At 43.3% G+C, this 21,217-nt stretch overlaps 2 protein-coding genes across 2 annotated transcripts; one reads left to right on the top strand and one right to left on the bottom strand.

The window, feature by feature from the left end:
• Positions 1 to 8,489: 8,489 nt before the first annotated feature.
• Positions 8,490 to 11,586, bottom strand: LOC115580470 (proteasome subunit alpha type-4-like). The gene is made up of 9 exons (XM_030414822.1): positions 11,441 to 11,586; positions 11,002 to 11,027; positions 10,848 to 10,890; positions 10,296 to 10,458; positions 10,096 to 10,173; positions 9,632 to 9,720; positions 9,327 to 9,457; positions 8,929 to 9,052; positions 8,490 to 8,727 (listed from the first exon to the last, which is right to left on the bottom strand). Exons 2-9 carry the CDS (start codon positions 11,002 to 11,004, stop codon positions 8,573 to 8,575), a joined length of 786 nt encoding a protein of 261 aa, XP_030270682.1. The 5' UTR covers positions 11,005 to 11,027; positions 11,441 to 11,586; the 3' UTR covers positions 8,490 to 8,572.
• Positions 11,587 to 12,319: 733 nt separating this feature from the next.
• slc25a44b (solute carrier family 25 member 44b) lies at positions 12,320 to 18,126 on the top strand. The gene is made up of 4 exons (XM_030414821.1): positions 12,320 to 12,564; positions 13,789 to 14,454; positions 14,624 to 14,751; positions 15,891 to 18,126. Exons 2-4 carry the CDS (start codon positions 13,830 to 13,832, stop codon positions 16,080 to 16,082), a joined length of 945 nt encoding a protein of 314 aa, XP_030270681.1. The 5' UTR covers positions 12,320 to 12,564; positions 13,789 to 13,829; the 3' UTR covers positions 16,083 to 18,126.
• The last annotated feature ends 3,091 nt before the right edge of the window (positions 18,127 to 21,217 follow it).

The following is a 21,217-nucleotide window of genomic DNA, read 5'->3' as shown; positions in this document are numbered from 1 at the left end:
TGTGGCTCTGCTGTGGTGTTCTGCTGTGGTTCTGCTGTAGTGTTCTGCTGTGGCTCTGCTGTGGTGTTCTGCTGTGGTGTTCTGCTGTGGTTCTGCTGTGGTGTTCTGCTGTGGCTCTGCTGTGGTGTTCTGCTGTGGTTCTGCTGTGGCTCTGCTGTGGCTCTGCTGTGGTGTTCTGCTGTGGCTCTGCTGTGGCTCTGCTGTGGTGTTCTGCTGTGGCTCTGCTGTGGTGTTCTGCTGTGGTTCTGCTGTGGCTCTGCTGTGGTGTTCTGCTGTGGTGTTCTGCTGTGGCTCTGCTGTGGTGTTCTGCTGTGGTGTTCTGCTGTGGCTCTGCTCAGTCCATATTGCAAAACCCCACAACAATTACACCCAAGTTGTTTCCTGCTGGTGTGGATGGAGTAAAGTTCTGCTGTGGCTCTGCTGTGGTGTTCTGCTGTGGTTCTGCTGTAGTGTTCTGCTGTGGCTCTGCTGTGGTGTTCTGCTGTGGTGTTCTGCTGTGGTTCTGCTGTGGTGTTCTGCTGTGGTGTTCTGCTGTGGTTCTGCTGTGGTGTTCTGCTGTGGCTCTGCTGTGGTGTTCTGCTGTGGTTCTGCTGTGGCTCTGCTGTGGTGTTCTGCTGTGGCTCTGCTGTGGTGTTCTGCTGTGGTTCTGCTGTGGCTCTGCTGTGGTGTTCTGCTGTGGTGTTCTGCTGTGGTGTTCTGCTGTGGTTCTGCTGTGGTGTTCTGCTGTGGCTCTGCTGTGGTGTTCTGCTGTGGCTCTGCTATGGTGTTCTGCTGTGGTTCTGCTGTGGTGTTCTGCTGTGGCTCTGCTGTGGTGTTCTGCTGTGGCTCTGCTGTGGTGTTCTGCTGTGGTTCTGCTGTGGTGTTCTGCTGTGGTGTTCTGCTGTGGCTCTGCTGTAGTGTTCTGCTGTGGCTCTGCTGTGGTGTTCTGCTGTAGTGTTCTGCTGTGGTGTTCTGCTGTGGCTCTGCTGTGGTGTTCTGCTGTGGCTCTGCTGTGGTTCTGCTGTGGTGTTCTGCTGTGGTTCTGCTGTAGTGTTCTGCTGTAGTGTTCTGCTGTGGCTCTGCTGTGGTGTTCTGCTGTGGTGTTCTGCTGTGGCTCTGCTGTGGTGTTCTGCTGTGGTTCTGCTGTGGTGTTCTGCTGTGGTGTTCTGCTGTGGCTCTGCTGTGGTGTTCTGCTGTGGTTCTGCTGTAGTGTTCTGCTGTGGCTCTGCTGTGGTGTTCTGCTGTGGTGTTCTGCTGTGGTTCTGCTGTGGTGTTCTGCTGTGGTGTTCTGCTGTGGCTCTGCTGTGGTGTTCTGCTGTGGTGTTCTGCTGTGGTTCTGCTGTGGTGTTCTGCTGTGGTGTTCTGCTGTGGTTCTGCTGTAGTGTTCTGCTGTAGTGTTCTGCTGTGGCTCTGCTGTGGTGTTCTGCTGTGGTGTTCTGCTGTGGCTCTGCTGTGGTGTTCTGCTGTGGCTCTGCTGTGGTGTTCTGCTGTGGTTCTGCTGTGGTGTTCTGCTGTGGTGTTCTGCTGTGGCTCTGCTGTGGTGTTCTGCTGTGGCTCTGCTGTGGTGTTCTGCTGTGGTTCTGCTGTAGTGTTCTGCTGTGGCTCTGCTGTGGTGTTCTGCTGTGGTGTTCTGCTGTGGTTCTGCTGTGGTGTTCTGCTGTGGCTCTGCTGTGGTGTTCTGCTGTGGTTCTGCTGTGGCTCTGCTGTGGCTCTGCTGTGGTGTTCTGCTGTGGCTCTGCTGTGGTGTTCTGCTGTGGCTCTGCTGTGGCTCTGCTGTGGTGTTCTGCTGTGGCTCTGCTGTGGTGTTCTGCTGTGGTTCTGCTGTGGCTCTGCTGTGGCTCTGCTCAGTCCATATTGCAAAACCCCACAACAATTACACCCAAGTTGTTTCCTGCTGGTGTGGATGGAGTAAAGTTCTGCTGTGGCTCTGCTGTGGTGTTCTGCTGTGGTTCTGCTGTAGTGTTCTGCTGTGGCTCTGCTGTGGTGTTCTGCTGTGGTGTTCTGCTGTGGTGTTCTGCTGTGGTGTTCTGCTGTGGTTCTGCTGTGGTGTTCTGCTGTGGCTCTGCTGTGGTGTTCTGCTGTGGTTCTGCTGTGGCTCTGCTGTGGTGTTCTGCTGTGGCTCTGCTGTGGTGTTCTGCTGTGGTTCTGCTGTGGCTCTGCTGTGGCTCTGCTCAGTCCATATTGCAAAACCCCACAACAATTACACCCAAGTTGTTTCCTGCTGGTGTGGATGGAGTAAAGTTATCGTTTGTGTTTACATGCAGTTTTTTTCTTCTGTTCATATTTCAGACACTCGGTGATCCAGAAAGCAAAACGGACAAAACAAAACAAAACAAAATGTAAAAACAAAATCAGAAACTGCATTTACACATTAATCCATACATGGCCCACCTTTACGTCTATGAACCTGCCGATCACATGAAGATAACTGGGGTGTAAAGTTTTGTTCTGCGTAGGAACGAGTGTGTAACAGGTTGTGATGGAGGTTGACAGATCTGGAGCCTGCTGCTGCCTCCTCTCCACACAGAAAGGTTCATCCTCACAGCCGCATTAGGTCGGCAACGATAAGTGGCTGTTGTTCCAAAGCAGAACCAGAACTTCTGCAGAACATTTTAACTGAGGTGAAGACTTCAGATGAGAACAGCCCGTCTACACAGTGTCACATAAATAACCAGTGATCATAACAAACTGCCTGTTTGTCTGTTTGACACACAACTGTTCAGAACAAATGTATGTCAGCCTGATATCAGCCTTTATTTGAGTCTGTCCAGTATGGATCAGCATGCATCTCACAGGTTGGAAGTTTTTTGACAACAATCATGTCATATTATTTCAAGGCCATGTAAATATCTAGCCCCAAATTCCAACCTGTCGATACAAGTGCATGTGCCAGCAGCAGCAGCAGCAGCAGCAGCAGAAGCAGCTTCATATACCGCTCCATAATAGGTCATATCAGCAGCCCGGCTTGTAATTACTGTTTACTGCAGCTCGGCTCCATTTATGGTGAACTGTCTTGATCTGCTGCTGAGCAGTGAGTCTGTAATCTTAAGGATTTGCAGGCTGCTCACAAAATGACTGCCATGGATGAGAAGATGATTTAATTCCTGATTCCCGGTAAGGTCAGGATTTCACACACCAGTGAGTGGCCTCTGCTTTAAATGGGAGCTTGATGGTGAGCAGACAGTCAGTGAAAGAAGTTCTGTTGGATGAAGGCGCTCGCTCTCTCGGACCGCAGGTGTTGCTGTTCAATATATACCACGGTTACGTTCCCTCGACTCTTTTCTTTCAGGATTTGGGGGTTTTAGTGCTGTTTAAAGTTCATGAAGGAAAATGACTGTTGGCACAGCATGTGTAAACAGTCAACAGTCCAGTTTAACCACAGGTCTGTTATTATGGCTGAATCCATACAAGCCCAGTGAGGGCGCTGCAGGTGAGGGTCCAGAACACTGGGACGGTTATTGTCCTGCTGCTGGACAACAGATACTTCATGTCTGCAACACCTTCGCTAGTTAACTTCAACCAATCACATTAGATTTACAGGTGTAACGCAGACATAATGAAGCTCCTTTAAAGTGACACAATACATTTTACTGTGGCTGACAAATAATGTGTTCAATCAACATGATTCTTTTCAACAGTCTCATGTGAATTACATGTTTTGTACCCCATAACTGGGGACACATTCTCAATCCAAGTGTTTGGAAACTAGTTCAGTAGTTTTCTGTGTAATCCTGCTGACAAGCCAACACAAGAACAGATGGAACACAAAGACAGACATGAGGTAATCTGCTGGAGGTAATAAAGATGGACATTATTAATCATTATTTTATTTTCTACAAAATGTGATAGTAATAGCATAAATATAGTGAAGTATTTTTTTCGATTGTGTCATGTTTTTAGTGAATGCTGTATTTACATTACACATTTATTGGTTTAAATAGTCATTTACCACATTAATAATGTCATTAATTGAAAAAGAAAAGTGCCCTTCTTTCCAAAATAGGAACATTTCCCCAAATGTTTGAGTACATACTGTATTTACAACATCCTCACTATGAGCAATAAATCACCATATGATGACAAGTGAAACAACTGCAGGCTCCCTGGTGGTCGAGGGGTTGAGCTGCCGACCGTTAACAGCAGAATCCCTGGTTCTGGACCGGTGTTGCCTGTCATCTTTTCACTGTATGCTGTCCAGTTAGGGCACAAAGTGCATGAGAAAAGACCTGCATCGAGTATGTAGCAGCCTGTTCATCACTGCTGGATCTCCAGCTTTAATAATAATAAAAAGCTGCATAATGTTTTTATTTTATTTTATTTTATTCATTAGCTTTTGAAACCATATTAAAACTCATGCTGTGTGAATGACTTATTTAAAGCCGCAAAGACGTTTTTTTTTTTTTTTTTTAAACTAAATTTGTAGTTAAAGGTTTTAAACAGCAACAGCTAGATATGTCTGACTGGTTTGACGTGGACGATGTGCAACAACATGTCCAGAGGACAGATATCAAGATGAACCTGATGAGGGAACAGCCAGCAGTGTGAGACAGAGCAGGACACAGCGTTCAACAATACGTACACAGTAAACGCACACGGAACAGCAGCATTAGTTAACGAGGGATGAGAGCTCCTGAACATTTACTGGCCGGAGTCCAACATGCTGTAAATCTCCTGTGTTCAGAACCAGGTTGGACCTGCTCCCAGTGATACGTGGCCACAACGCTCCGGATCAGTGACAGGACTCAGATCAGAAGCAGCAGGTCTCATGTCATGTTCAGCCTCGTATGCTAACTGGTGTTTGTCCCCTCTGGGACTGAGGGGGAGACGGGGGAGAGGACGATTGTAGGGACACTTCCCCTCGTCTGCCTCGGCCACCATTACTCCCCCTTCTCTCTCTCTTCACTCTTCCTTCCTCCTCTATCTCCTCCTCCTCCTCCTGCTCCTCCTCCAGTGCTAGCAGGATAACATACCGCCTGCCTCTTGTTTGGATAAGTTAATGCTGAGATGACAGCCTCCATTCTGATGTATACCACCTGCCCTGGCCTCCAGCTGACCTCGTACTCCAGCTCCCAGTGCAGAGACATTCCAGTGCTGTTCTGGGCCTGTGTTTACACTGCAGCAGATTTCCCTGCTCTCCCTGTCTGTTCATCACAGTGGACACCCGCGGGCCTCTAGTCCAGTCATCCCCTTATTGTCAGGTCGTTCTGATGGAACAAAGACAGCGAGAGCCTCAGAGATCCTCCAGAGGAAGTGTTGTGTTCAGGCGTCAGTGGACACTGGAGAGAAGATTCTTACACTATCCAAACTCTACCACATTTAGAGAATCTGTAGCGGGGGGAGGTCAGTGGACGGTTTCAGGCTCGGTCTCAGGAGGGGAGGCTTCTCCAGTCATTCAGATGCCAAGATCCTCCCACTCAACACTGTGAGAGCTCATGTGAACGCCATGACCTCACTGCGCCTGCCCTTTAAATGAATTAGTGCTGTTGATTTACAGTTTAAGTCCATGTTAGTTCCAAACTGAAAGATTGACATCAAATGAAAAGAAGTTTTTCCTCTCAGGAAGTTGAACTAGTGTTTATCTCTCAGTCACGTAGAGTCTGCTTATAGAAACTGAGCAGGGAAGGTGTTGTTTAAAATCATAATTAGTTTGATTAAACATGTTACTCTGCCATCGACACTTGGCACCAGTGACCATTCTGCTGCTATGACAGCACCCACTGCCACAGTTGAGCTAACATATGTGACATTTTTCAAACATCAATCAATGTTTCTAAATGTTGACAAGTTATCTGTTGCTACCTTTTAAATTTGAGCTGTTTGCTGATTGTTAATTTCTCTATTTAGTTTTCCCAGCTAGAAGGTTTAATGCTAACCAAGCTAGCATTAGCTGGTACAGGCTTATACTGTATACTAGCTATCTGAAGATATGTTGCTAATACAACATCCAGAATAGCCAGCTAGCTGTTAATGAACTGTTGGGACAACTTTAACGTGTTGTAGTCTTTGTACAAACCACTGTAGGTCACTTCTGGACTTAATGTTGATATTGTTTCTGGTTTGAGAGACGCAGCGTGACAGATAGCTACAGAGCCTTTACTCCAGTGAGTCTGAATAGCTTTCCTATTACCTACTGTATTAATGAATTATTCAATAATAATTGGATTAAATTCAATAGGGCCCAGCTGCTATGTATTAGCACATGAGTCACTATTTCTGTCTGTGTTACAACATTAAACTTAAGCGTGAATGATCTTCACCCTCCACTTCTAACCATGTAGGAGACATACTGAATGTTTAAACACAAACATTTTTCCTCCAGAGTTATTTTCCTGGAGCCAGTGTTTGGTTTGTCCACTCCGGGCTACTGTAGAGACACGGCGGTGTAACATGGCGGACTCAGTGGAAGAGGACCTGCTCCCTCCTCTGATATAAAGGCTTCATGAATGTTAGGGCTTGTCCACATGTACGAAAATTATCTTTTTTTCCTCCTTCTTTCTCGGCACCGTGTGGACGGTCGGCCAAAATGATGCAAAACGTGCATTTTCGCAAAAGAGCATTTTCGTGTGGACGGCCTCTTATTTCCAGGTGATACACTAATTAAAACATGAACGTTACATCCGTGCTTCATCCTACACATGGAACATTTTTGCTCATGTGTGATCCTCATTTTACAGCTTGAAGCGTGTCTTTATAAATATTGAGAACCCAATGTGAAAACGTGTTCAGGAAAGAATGCCTTCATGCAGGGCGGAAGTCAGCGCTGAGGACATGGAGGTCGTGTCCACAGCATTGTTTCTGGGAATGTGTGGGCTGAGAGGGAGTTGATGTTGTCGGAGTTTCACATTGATTCATGTGTTTGTGGACTCACCATGCTGGTAGCAAGAAAATAAATAGAAAAATGTATAAAACAAAGATATTTGCTATGTTTCAACCGGATTTCCCTCCTAGTGATATGGGAAAGGTTGTCAAAGATCATCGTAAGTAGGGAGATAAAATGAGTAAAGAAATGGTCACTTATTGTTGGGGGAAAATTTGATCTTATTTATGTATAAAAACCTGGATGCTGCTGCTGCTGAGGTGTCCCAGTTCAACCAATCAGCATTCACCTCTGCAGTGACTTGCATCTGTACCTGGTTCACCTACCTACATTAATACTATGATCATGTAAATGTCTCTTCAAGATCATTCCTATAAATCCAATGATCCTAAAGTCACTGTGGACACGGACACAGCAGGAGTTTAACGTTGACGTCCATCTGTCACAGAATACATGTTCTTGGTGTGATTATTTGTCCAGTAGTTGTCTGGTGGGTTCTAACATAAAACTCAAAACAAGACTAAATCAAAAGGCGTGGAGATTTCAGGAATGTCTCTCAGGATGAGAAGAGCTGCTCACACACTGTAACATGCTTCATGTTGTATGATTAAGTTCAGACAGCTGGTCTGAGGTGAGTGGTGACCACCTACATGGTGATCACACAGCGCTACGACAGACACTCTGCTGTCATGTTCACCACCTGCTCTGTTGATCGTCCCATGACTTAACAACCATCTGAGCATGAGAGCGATCTGTGAACTGCTGCATGTAAAGTAAACACAGTACATGGTAGAGATGTGTCTTTGTCTTTACATCAGGCCTGAATGTCAGAGCATTGATGAGCTGTAGTCTTCCATATCTATTCACTGATTGGCTCCAATGTAACAACCAGCCTTAAATATAGTTTCTAATAATCATAGCTCATGGTGCCATGTGGAGATAAATACCATCATTTTGGATCAATCTTGTTATTCTGCAGAAAGGCAGCTTCAGTCTAACAGAAAGCATCAGTCTCAAGACAACCAGTGAACACTGTCGCCATCAGGTGGTGAGAAGAACAAACTACACCTCTAAAGGACTCGAACAGAAGGAAGTCTGAACAGCTGCCTCACCTGCTCATACAGGTTAATCACACATTTGTCCTGTATGTTATTTTGATTTACACCACACCTAAATGTGGAACCTGCTGATGAGATTTGAATGTTAATGAGATTGTAGTGTTAAAAGTATATAGTGATTTTTAAAAGTATCAGACTCAACACCAAATTCTTATAAATGTTGAGGCTGAATGTAAAATGTATCAGAAATCAAAGTTCTGAAGTGATTATAAACCCAAAACAGGCCTTATTCTTGTACAATTACTACCTGGTGACATCTGCAGGACTGATGGCGCCATCGTGTGACAATAACATCAACTACACACACCATACCTGTGAAATACAACAAACAGGCAGCATCAACATTTAAATAAAATAATATTAAACTTTAGGATCAATAAAGAAAGTTACATTTTGGAGGCTGTAGTTAATGGTGCTTATAGTTTATGACTGTATAAAGTGTAATATTTTGTTTATCCCATTTTCCTGATGAAGTTCAGGCTGAGCTCTTTGTTAGCACGTTTTATTTCACCATGTTGAGAAGTGTTACATCTGTTTTATATTTCATCCGTGACCAGGATACAGATGACAACACGTCCAGCAGTTTCCAAACTTTTAATGTAAAAGACAAAACAATACAGAATTTGATGACATGAGGTGAAAAAACATGTGATGTTGCTCATTTGTCCTTCTCCTTCTGCTCCTTGTCCTTCTTGTCCTTCTCAGCCTTGGCCTCCTCGGCCTCGTGACGCTTGATGAGCTCCTCGACTTCTTTCTGTCTCAGCACCTTTATTTTTGTTTTTCCATCTTCCCGTGTCAGGGTGGCAATTTCCACTGAAATAGTGAATGTGATACAGCATTATTTTATTGTATACATCAAGCAGTTACAGTATGGCCAGTAAATAGTGAGTAACTGTCATCATATTTTCAGAGGTCATAAACTGCTCTGACTGAGGAGCCACTGATGGTTTTACTTCACAGGGAACAAATTCGAATACGCAAGCAAAACAACAAGAAAGTGCTTCCTCGGCTCACCTTTCTCAGCTGACAGCTTGCTGACATCCATTGTTTTGTTGAGGACTTTGACAGCCAAAGCCAGAGCCGAGGACAGACTCATCTCTCCCTCTTTGTAGTCCTGCTTCAGCATGGACACTGCAGCCTGTGGCAGAGAGGGCGACATGTCACACACCAGACAGGAGAACCATGACACACAGATACATTCATTTCTTTCACCTTTACATTGTTGCACTGAAAATGTACTACTGTTTAACTAAAGCAACAGCACGGCTCCAGTTTTACATCACAGAAATGTGTTGCAACAGAACAACGACAGGCCGTCTGAAGAAAATCTCAAGAAAAGAAAGTATTATGGTAGATATTCACATTCAGATCATCCCACTGATTTCCATTATCTCTAAAAATGTCAGACCTACCGCGCTATTGTTCCCAATACAGGTTGCCTTCCAGCCTCCGTAGTTGCCGCTGGGGTCACTCTGGTACAACTGGAAGCCATAGTGTTTGTCCCAGCCCATATACAGCAGAGAGACGCCAAACGGCCTCTTCCCTGTAAAGACAAACCATAGAGCTGCTACAGAGTGCCAACATCCAGCTGCGTTTTTACAGAGATGATAATGCAAGTGTTTTCTTGCAGATAAAAAAAATTCACACTGGAAGTGTTAAGGCTGACAAAATGTTGATGCCAATAGAGACACACATTAAACCAGACTCTGCACCTTACCTCCAAACTGTGTGTACGCCTGCTTGATGTCACACAGGGCTGTGACCAGCTGCTCACAGGGTATCGGCTCCTGGTACTGCAATAAATATCTGAAGAGAAGCTCAACAGGTCAGTGGTTTTATGATGAAAATGATGTGAAATCTGAAGCATAAACATCAAGAAGAAGAAATGCCTTCATATTCTGATTATCTGACATGCTGGAAGTTGGATGTAATTTCAGTACTGACATGTTTAAGCATCGTTTAAGCTTGTAATTAGAAAACTGTTTCTTTAAGCTTTTCTGTTAAAATGATTTTCTTTAAACCCTGAAAATATTATACTACATTTATTCGACTTTGTTTTTCAGTTAGCATCAACATATCACTATACATTTACTGCTGCATGCCACCTCATCCATAGCCTGAATCGATTTTTAGGACAGGCCTAAAATGTAATGGATAACCAATTTTCCCTCTGAAACTCACCTCTGTGCAATTAGCCGCAGCTCGTTCGTCAGCACGTTAGCATCTGATGTGATCCCAGCAACACTGCAGGCCAAGTCACTAAACAGATAATCACACACAGGAGACAAAAGTACAACGTTAGCCTGAAGAAAGGGAGGACTCGAGATGTTATAGTGAGAACAGGTAAGCACTGGGAGCCTCCTGTAGTTCAGTTCACTCACTCATTGAGCTTGTAGATCTTCTCAGAGAAGAAAACCTCGTCGAGCAGTTTGTGAATGTTGCGTCTCTCTGCAGCTAACAGCACGCCATCATTTGCCAGAATCCCCAGACATGTTCCAGCGTGCCCGATAGCTTCCATTGCGTACTCCACCTGATACAGGCGTCCTGTCAAATACAAGCACAGAGGATATATTGATCAGACCTTACAATCGTGTGTCTAGTACATCATCATTGAGTTTTCTCAGCTGTCACTGACTGAAGAGTACCGTGAGGTGTGGCTGAAAGCATTAAGAACATGTTGAGTGTAAAATATTTGGTCAAATTACTGTTATAAAGATCATGAGGAAATATTTATGTTGATGGTCTAAACTTTTAGACCCCCTGTTGATTTTGAACCCACACATTATCAATAAACGCTGTTCAACAGGCAGAACTGTACTTTTAAGGCAAGATATGTGCTTTTAAATATTATGTTATAGTGCAGGCATCTTGGACTTGAATTTCTATCACCATCACTTAGATCGTCAGTGTAGTTCTTCAGAGACTGGACTTACCCTCCGGGGAAAATATGGTTGTTCGGGAATCATATCTACGAGACTGAGCAACAAGAAACACAGAGTTAGTTGAGAAAAACAGGACTTATGACAAATAAAAGTGTTGCATATTTAAATAAAACGTATGTGAGATATTTGTACAACAGCTACCTACCATTTTGTCACGTCGCTGAAACTTTCCTGCAAAACAAAACAGCAGTAATGAGGCTCAGGCACCAGAGACAGAGAGAAGGAGACGTCTCAGTCGGTAGCCAGTATCTCCCTCTCCGCTACATTAAACACTGTACAGCCGGTTTCCATCATTTATCTGCTCACACAAACATTCACAACATAATGCGGCGCTAACGCTCCACTTTTCTCTGTGCCTCAGTTCATGACAGCTAGCTGAGCTAAGCTAGGCTAAGCTAAGCTAACTGCTGCTCAACGGAATGAATCTGCAATATCTGAGCATGCTAGCTTGTTAGCATGCTAGCTAGCTAGTTCGAAATGAAGAAGGTTCCTCTAATCGGACAAAGTCAAACCGAACTTACACCCGAACATTGTGACGGGATAAAACAGCAACATAGTAAATAGTTAATTAAAACACATATTACCTTGTGTGAAAGAGTCTAAAATGCTTTTTCCCCCTCACACACTGTCGGGTCCACTACTTTCAGTTTAACGTTTCCTCACACACTCACCGGGACCCTGTGGAGGTGCAGCGGCCGCTCAGCAGCGCCACCCTCCGGTGGGAGGACCGATCATTACGTCACTGTGTCCCGCAGTGACAGATGTTTCATCTTCTTATCAGACTTCAAAGTAAGTGTTGATGAGGTTACTGTTTTATATAAAGCAGCATTTCCTTCTGGAAAGAACTGAAATTAGGTTTTGACTTAATAAGTTCCGCACCAGAGATGGAAACTAAGTACTTTGGATTTTTTTTTACAAATACACTTTCTGAAGATTAGGGATAAGATAAGGGCCTCAGATAAAGTTAAAATGATTCAAATACCATCTAGAAAGAAGCATTATACCTCAGTTGTTATATTGTTTAGAAGACTTACGTCTTTATTGCTCCCCAGAAGAAATCCAGGTGCTGTAGCAGTACGGGGACAGAAATAAGTACAGATAAACAGAGAGAGGTTTGTAGTTTCTAGATAGATAACTTTATTAATAGCAGGGGGTATATTCAATTACAAATAGTTAAAGATTTGTTAAAAGAAATCAAATAAAAAAATAAATTATGTTGTTGTGATGAACTTTCAGCCCAGCTCGTTATGTTGTTTGTTTAGTGACTGATGTGTGTGTGATGTTCTCTATTTAGACTGTCCATCTTAAATGTTATAAGAACATAACCTTGTACTGTACATGTTTATTTACTTCCAGTTGTTTGTACCTGCACCAGAGATAATAGTGTAGTTCCACTCCAGCGTCGGTAGTGGGCAGTACTGACACAAGTAGACGCATCATGACGTGTAAAACAAGAGAAGAAGAAGCTCCGCCGCGCGTCATTGGTCCATTCAGCAGTGTTTGAATGGGAACGGGAAGCTAGCTGACGTTTAGCGAGCTGATTAGCAGAAGGAAGCTAACCCTCATGTCGCTTTAATATGTTTTAAACAACTGAATAACGATATTCAGAGCAGCATCTAATTTAATCTGCTGGTGATGACACGACGCATTCCGGTCTGGCTGACATTACAGATATGAAGTAAACTGAAATCAACATCTGTCCGAAGAGGTAAGTGTTTGCTTGTCATACCGATGCTAACGCTACAACTCAACTCTGCTTTAGTGTTTAGCTACAAGCTGAACCCACACCGACACATCCAGCAGGAGACGGATCCACCCTTCATTATACATCCCGTGTTGTCATGTCTGATTCTCTGCTGGATGCTATCAGTGTCATTAGCTAATACACCTCTCGTACTTCCGTAGCGCTCGCTCGGGAACATGGTGTCCTCTGACTGGTTTTGCCTTTGGGGTCAAACAGAAACTGGTGTTGCTGGTTAAAGGTGTTAAGTTACTGGGTGAAGACATCTGTCAGAACACAGTCATATCATCGACATGCCTCGCTGTTTTAGCCAAAGCTGCTTAAATCTGTAAATCAACGTCGTTAGCTTTAGCCTGCTAGTTTGTCATGCAGCATGACCCTTGATCTCCCACCAACAGATGAATGAAGAAACATATCATTGATCAAGGAGAGGTTATCGATTAGCCAGAGTGAATGTTGGGACATTATGTCTCAGGACTGGATTCAACTGCACGAGTGCTGTCTGTATTTGGGTGCATCACTACGGAGGGTTTTGTTCACATTATTTGGATGGTAATAATGATAGAACAACCTAAAGTTAAAATGTTATAACTACAAAGTTGGAGGTTTATTTTATTTACGTTATGTTATCTATTCTCCATCATCAGACCTGTTCAGGCCCTGCTGCAGCTGCTGTAAAGAGCAGAGGGGTTGCTGGGTGGATGATCAGGATGAGGGATGGTGTTCACCTTTTTCCACTTGTTCTTCAGTTTGTTGTAACACAAGGAATTGCATGTCTCTCTAGTAGTATTTAGGCCAAGTTAAAAGACTTGACAAGGAGACTCTTGGCTTTAACACAGCGGTTCTTATTAGTGCGATGGAATATTACATCATCTTTGCTAACTACATCTCAGCCTTTCTCCCCCTCAGGTCTGCATAATTTAGTTATTTTGAACTTCTTCTTAAAATGCAAAAATGTGAAATGATCTCTCATAATACTGGTGTTGTTCATGAGAAGCAGGAAGTTATTAGTTACCATTCTTCATGTACAAGGTCCATTTACTAACTTTTTTCCAACTTCATCTCATGTTATAATTGGTGGATTAAGTCTGCTCAGTTTCCATTGAGATGTCAAACTGTTTGTCAACACTGAACTCCCAGGCTTGATACAAACTAGTTAAGTGAACATTGTGTTGCTGTTTCTGCCGTCAGCCAGGAGTCAATCTGATGAGGGGGAACCTACAGCTGGCAGGATGCAGCAGAAAAGGAACATCCAGATCATCGAGTGGGAGGACCTCGACAAAAGGAAGTTCTACTCCTTTGGGGTGTTCATGACGATGACCATCCGGGCCACTGTCTACCCGGCCACACTCATCCGCACTCGTCTGCAGGTGCAGAGGGGCAAATCGCTCTACAGCGGCACCTTTGATGCCTTCTTCAAGATCCTGCGGTCGGAGGGTGTTCGAGGCCTTTATCGTGGCTTCATGGTGAACACCTTCACACTCATCTCAGGCCAGGCTTACATAACCACCTACGAGCTGGTGAGGAAGTACGTCTCTCAGTACTCTGAGGACAACACAGTCAAGTCACTGGTGGCGGGCGGCTCGGCCTCCCTGGTCGCTCAGAGCATCACTGTTCCGATAGATGTGGTCTCTCAGCAGCTGATGATGCAGGGCCAAGGAGAGCACCTCAGCCGCTTTCGACTCAACTCAACAGAGGCTGGAAAGTCAAAAAAAGTGTTCGGCCAAACCAGGAACATTATGGCTCAGATTTTTGCTGCTGATGGTTTGCGGGGCTTCTACAGGGGATACGTGGCTTCTTTACTCACCTACATCCCGAACAGTGCTGTCTGGTGGCCTTTCTATCACTTCTATGCTGGTAAGGGACTTGAACCTAGTTGCACCTTCTCTTAAGGCCTTGATCTTGTGTTTTGCCACGTGTTCTCTATGTCTACGTTCCTGACGAGTTTCTTTTTCTTAATGGAGCGTGGATTCTCTGGTCCTCTCCATGTGGTTAATCAGGTATCTGTATGTGTCATTTTCTACAGAACAACTCTCCAAACTGGCTCCCAGTGACTGCCCTCATCTGGTCCTACAAGCCATGGCAGGACCTCTAGCTGCTGCTACGGCCTCAACTGTCACCAACCCGATGGATGTGGTCAGAGCCAGAGTTCAGGTAAACTTCCATCTATCAGACAGAGAATTATGGATGCAATGTTAAATGATACAGCAACGCATTCCAGATAGTTTCTGTTTGAGATATAGTCAGTAGCTTAGAGATCAGTGAGTTATTGTATCGAGGCTTCAAGAAATGATTTGTTTGTTCTGTCGTGTGGAAAAAGATGTCTTAAAATGCACCGTCCTCTGTGTTCAGTTAGATATTTTTTCGATAGGTGATATAATGAATGTTAATTATTGATCTGCTCTCTTTATATGTGTGAATGAAGTTTCAAGCCATCGTATGACTCTGATGTGCATGTATTGACATATCAGGGAAGCTTTTCCCTTTCAGTTTGTGCTCTGGTGACGAGTTCTGCATTAGAAATGGTTCACAAGCTGATTGATGCTGTGAAGAAGATTGAATAAATACATATTGAGCTGAAGAAGGTATTAATTGATATAAAAACTATGACTGGAGGGTTCCGGAAGGTACAATATGACTTATTTAAATGAAAGAGACATACAGTTTTGTGCAGGAATGTGCAAATGTTTAAATTGTGTTGCAATGAATATCTGAACTGTTAAAGATGCTGTGAGAGCATGAATCAAAAAGAAATGTTATTTAAAAGTTAATGGACGCTCTTAAAGGCTTCATACCACAGTTCAAATGTTATTTTAAATTGAGAATCTTTTTAAAAATGGGCAAATGTAAAGTTAGTTCAACACATTTTCAGGTCATTTAGGAATTCTTCTAAATGTGTGTATCCTTAAATCAGCTGAAGTTGCTCATCTACATACAATTAATTGGCCAAATTAAGAGTGACCAAAAACGCCGCTTCACTGTCTCAGTTTTACATATTCAGTTCAGGACCAGGACCAGGCTATGGATGAGTGACTACAAAATGGCCACACAAATCTAAAAATAAGTTTATCTGCACACACCTGGGGGTGATTCCTATTTTTGATCTTTTTCTCCTGCAAATTTAAGCGAGACTTAAACATTTGTTGAAGCCCAAATGTGCAAAACTTGTGTTTTTCAGATGGCTATAATGTACGTAACAGTTTGACAATAACGAGTGTTGTGCTTGTTGTAATAACTCATGGTTCTCTGCACCTTGTGGTTCTAAAAAACCTGCGCTGTGTGTGTTTGTTAAGGTTGAAGGGAGGACCTCAGTCATTGAGACGTTCAGGCAGCTGATCAGAGAGGAGGGCTGTTGGGGATTGACCAAAGGACTGTCGGCGCGCATCATCTCATCCACTCCCACTGCCATCGTCATGGTGGTCGGCTACGAGACGCTAAAAAAGCTGAGTTTGCGACCGGAGCTGGTGGACTCGAGACACTGGTAGAAGGTGCCGGGACAGAACATATTTGGACCATGTGCCATTTTAGCCCTAGACGTTGACTTCCTGTGAAGGCACAGGATGAAGGAAACACTTAATGACAGCCTGGGGAACAAAATGGAGTCAACAGCTGTGTGTAAGACCGTTAACATGTACATATGTGTTCATGCCAACATATTATTGCAGATACCTAATACCTAAAGACTAGATCCATATTCAGTTTGATTGTGTTGCTGCTGAACAGGGTTGTTCTTTTTAGTGCATTTGAAAGTAGTTTAATTTCTGGAAGACGACCGTAAAGGATGAATTTCATCATCTTCTCTGCTGTGGAGAAAAGCAGAATTTATCGCTGACAGGCTGTAAATATCCAACAGTTGATAACCAGCCACATGGCTACTGTAGACTGTAGTTGTACTGTCCCAAACCCGAGCAGAACCAGGCGCCCATAAACCAGGCTTCGGTCAGGGTTTGGAGAACGACAGTTAAACTCATGATGACGCATTCACATTAGCAGTAATCAAATTTTTCCCATGTGTTTTTTTTCTCTCTTGCTCGCCAAGCCGGCGTCTCTGTCCGTTGTGCAGTTGCTCTTTCTTTGCCTTTTTTAATTTGCTGCCTTCATGGAGAGATCAAGACAAACAATCAGCTGTTTGTTGTGGAGGCTGAATGTGCGTGAGAAGAACAGCAGCTTTTAGAATCTGTGTTGTATTTAATTTAATTTAATTTAAGGTTGTTGTATAGCTGCTCAGTCAAAATAAATGAGGTTTCTCTCAAAACAGAGGACATGCAGTAAAATATTTTATCACATTTTTGTAACATACTATGAAGATGTTTGATGGATCGTAGAAAATATTGCAGCGATCAAGATGGTTTTTAAATGGCTGATTTTCTAATACGGCAGATTTTGGTATCGGAAGCGTTCTCGTCCGGACACCAGTCATGTTTGAGTGGAAGTCACTGGCTGAATTTCAATCTAAGAACCCTCCAGTAGTCTACAGTCTGATGTTGTTTGGGTTTACATCAGATGTAACCTCGTTCACACGCAGGTAACCTTATAGAAGTAAGCCAAAAGGTTGTCTGGACCTTTGGAAGTTGTAATCCTACTACAATCAATGACCTGTTCATGGAAGAGTACGTCTTTGCCCGGGTATCCGTTAACTGGATCTCCACAGGAAAAACATTGGTGATAAATGGTGGTCAGATTAAATGTGATGGGATGGTGTGATGGCAGCCATGATGCGGAGCACAGGGACAGTGTTTCTGTTGATCTGCTTCGGAGAGGCTGAAGGACACTGACAGAGATGATGCTTCTTCCCTCTTGAGACAGTAAATGTTAGAGTGCAATAATGTAAATGGTTGATCATTTGTGATTGTATATTTGTTGTAAATTGTTTGAATAACATGTCTTAAAGAAAAACGTTGTTCCTAAATTATTGTCTTAAAGTTGTTTTGGGTTTATGACCACAGAAGTGTCCGAACTTCAAACTTTCACAGTATGTTGAGTTTTTCCTCCACATGTTCACACGGACTTGTGAGGTTTTTTTGTTTTTGTAACTTGGCTTTCAGGTGAAGGTGAATCTTTTCTGAATAACATGTACACCCGATGTTGAGGATTAACATCGGGTGTGCAAGGAGAGTGTGATTGAATGAAGCCATAAAGTCAGATCATGTTTTTAAACAGCTTGTATTTAAACGTGCTCTGGCTCTGACAGATACCTGCTGACCTCTAGAACACCTTGTAGAATCACTTGCAGTTTGAAGTTTTCCTGCAGTAACACACTTGTCCCTCCTGTTCTTCTTTAAAAAGGTAGTTTCACTAAAACCCTGCATCAGTGAGAATGTCTGTAATAAGGTTGACTGCAGTCTGGAAACTTTTTTTATTGTCCTTCCACGTTCCAGTAACAAAGTGTGATCATGTTGTGCGACAGAGATGAGTCTTCTGTTGTTAAACTGATCGACGATCATGTACAGTGTCTGTGGTTTCACATCGTGTCGTCTCAGTGAGTCTCGGTTCATCTGTTCCTTCAATAAAACATCAATGCTGCTTGAAGTCACTTTGTTTTTTGTCGTTTTCCAATCAGATTACCTATGTGTTGTACAAGGTGTACATGGATGTGCTCTCAGGTCTGACCTTATCTGTGCTGCTTTCAGACCGCCACCTCATGAACACATGACGACTCGTCATAATGATGCGTTGGGACGGCGACCGACCCGTCCGACAATCCCAAAGGCTTAATATTTGACGGCTAGCACCTTTGAAGCGACGGGAGCTGAGATTACCTGGACACTATGAGGAGACTGATGTGTTCTCTGAGTATTAAAACATGAAAACCAGATCCCTGTTAAAAAAAAAAACAACAACTACCTTTTAAGCACATTTTACTGTTTGATACGCAAACATGATGCTGAGTTCCAGCAGCAGGTCTATAGAAAGTGTCTGTGACTGTAACATGGAGGAGAGACAACCTATCAGCAGTGATTGTTCATGTTCTCTCCTGGGAGGACAAATGTGATTCTGTGGCCGCAGGAGTTAATGTGTCTCCTTAATGTTGTCATGACTGTGGGGCGTCCATACGTCTTATTGACAGTGGCACTGACACTGGAGGTCATATTTCATTATAGTTAGGTAATGAGATAAAAGGATCTACAGCCACGTTTAAATCATTATATGTGAAATACAAGATTCAACCTGCCGGGACATTCTGAGGATTCTGCAGTTTGTCAAGATATAAGGAACATACATGTGTTCATGAAATACAGAATATAGGGTTAGTTGGATGTAGATACAGTAATAGCCTGTTGTGATCAAAAACTCACTTTATGTACAAATCCAACAAAAGAGACAGTGTTTTCTTTATTTCATTGTGATATACAACACAGTCTCTCTGTTTTAGAAACAGTAGTTGTTACCATTTACAATCTAAAGGCCAACACTAAATCTAACATCTAACAATCTAACATTAAGCATCACAGTCTAAACAAGATTCACTGCCAACACACAGACGGTCTGTTAATGTGTTGTGTTCTGCACGTTTTTTAACACCATATTGTTACAAGTTTAAAAATTATTAATTTTGCTGCAATAAAAATGAAAGGAAATGTTCTGTTGTTCATTCAGCGGGCCACAGAGAGCAGCAGACTCATGTTCTGCTCTGTGCTGCTCTGAAACGTTCGAGACGGCGGAGGTTTTCTTTAGCTGACACTCGTGCTGGGATGACGGAGTGCTCCCTGTTCTCTCTATACATTAATTATCAAGTGGTGTCCGGGAGGCGCTTTGTCAAAAAGATTGATGAAGGGCTGTCGGAGAGGAAACAAATCTGACTCAGCCGGGGTGAGAGGAAGGGCCTCCGACTCTCATGGGTGTCATGGTGATAGGTGTGTGTGTGTGTGTGTGTGTGTGTGTGTGTGTGATAAGAGGTAGAAGTCAAGGCACTAACAGACGTGAGAACTTACATAAAGCAGGAAAGGACAAAAAGGTGAAAGAGCAGAGCTTTCATTATTTCTCATCTTCAGCAGGAGTGAAATGATGACAGAGGTTTAAAGGACTTTGAGCGTGGAGACAAACACGTCATCTTTAAAGGACAGCTTCAAATGTTTAATAAGTGGGTCTAAGAACAATACTTACACAGATGTATATTTGAACAGTTTATGGTTCGAGGCCATGAATCGATCTCCCTCTCATGTGATCTCAGCGTGAATGATGAAAAATACAGTCATCATTTCTTAATGCACAAGTGTCTTCTGAAGGTCAGATGGAGTGAACATGAGGCTCGAGCAGTCTGAGGTTGTGTTCTCATGTATACTTTATACTTTATATATTATGGATTTTGCAAAACAGACATTGCCCTCTGCGTTCTGCCCTATCTGGGTGTGGTCGTGCGAACATCAGCTCCATGTGGACAAGCCCAGTGTTGTTCAGTGTAATGAGCCTGTGTCTGAAACAAGAGCAGCAGTAATGGAGGACTAAAGTTTAATGTACAGACAGCACCAATGGAAGCTCTTTGTTGGCACTGCTAGGTCTAATCACAGGTTCACAACTGAAGCTAGCAGTTATCTCTGTTCTTGAATCAGTTTTTTTCATATAAAATAAACTCAATATGCACATTTAAACATACTCTATGTACCTTCTGCTGCTGGGAGGGTCTCTATCACAAGAACACAGAAGATGTCGGCCAAGCATGGCGTCTACAGGGAGGACGAGCTGCTGATCAGTCAGGTGCAGTCTGAACTTCTGGAGGATTAAACAGTCTCATCAGATCCTGCTCTGATCTGGAGCTGCTGACCGACGGGAGGACAGCTCAGAGTGAAACCGTTAGGATTAAGAAGTGGATTTATCTTCACACCTGTTTATCAGTCTGACTGCAGCAGCGATACGCAGACGTGACCTCAGTTTTCAGGTGTTTCTGTTCTGTACTGTTGGCTGCTGACTGGAGCAGGAGGGGAAATGCACTTTCAGTCATGTACACACAACGTTGCAGAGAGGAGAGGGGAAACTAAGAGTGAATCAGAGTCTCTGCCGGGTGCTGATGTTATCATGTTTTATATGTGTTAAGTTTAGTCTTGGTCGCTGACTCTCTTGTTCTCCGACCAAATGAAACACACCGTTATCTTGAGTAAACTTGGGGAAACATTTGGGATAATAAAAGTACACGACTCATATTATATAACAAAGGTCATCATTTGTGAAATCTTTTAATGCAGAATTCCCACATGTTGATGTTTAGATGTTCTGGTGTTTGATGGCACGTTGAGGACGTACACTTTTTTTTTTTACCACATCCTGTCTCACCATGCGAGATATAAATGAACTGTTTAATTGAGCACTGCAGACACAATCATATTAACCATTATAGTATTATGGTGGAGGCAGAAACCTCAGAGGCAGGTCTCTCAAACCTAGACGAATAAACCCAAAACTGTCTGTGGGACGAGATTCAAATGGAAAAAAGTGTGAAAATGTTTTAATTGGGTGAACAAACACGGCCTAACCCCTCCATATAGAAAGAAAAGTAGATAATCCTCTTTTCAGCTGTGAGAAAGCTGCAAAACAAGACTGATGCTTAAAGAGCTTTAACAATGCAAGACTTCCAAATGAACCATAATTCAGCACGGCCATTAAAAGAACCCTCCATCGAGAATAA

Source organism: Sparus aurata, chromosome 4 (assembly GCF_900880675.1).
Source record: "Sparus aurata chromosome 4, fSpaAur1.1, whole genome shotgun sequence".
Classification (NCBI taxonomy): Eukaryota; Metazoa; Chordata; class Actinopteri; order Spariformes; family Sparidae; genus Sparus; species Sparus aurata.
This window is presented reverse-complemented; position numbering and strand designations above follow the sequence as displayed.

What these genes read in the sequence shown, in the direction of transcription:
- LOC115580470 (XM_030414822.1), bottom strand. An exon ending in AAGATCTACAAGCTCAATGA is followed by an intron (nt 10,174 to 10,295) that starts GTGAGTGAACTG and finishes TTATCTGTTTAG; the next exon opens with TGACTTGGCCTGCAGTGTTG. An exon ending in GTATTGGGAACAATAGCGCG is followed by an intron (nt 9,053 to 9,326) that starts GTAGGTCTGACA and finishes TCTCTGCCACAG; the next exon opens with GCTGCAGTGTCCATGCTGAA.
- slc25a44b (XM_030414821.1), top strand. Translation starts at nt 13,830, where the DNA reads ATGCAGCAGAAAAGGAACATCCAGATCATCGAGTGGGAGGACCTCGAC. An exon ending in TTTCTATCACTTCTATGCTG is followed by an intron (nt 14,455 to 14,623) that starts GTAAGGGACTTG and finishes CATTTTCTACAG; the next exon opens with AACAACTCTCCAAACTGGCT. An exon ending in TGGTCAGAGCCAGAGTTCAG is followed by an intron (nt 14,752 to 15,890) that starts GTAAACTTCCAT and finishes GTGTTTGTTAAG; the next exon opens with GTTGAAGGGAGGACCTCAGT.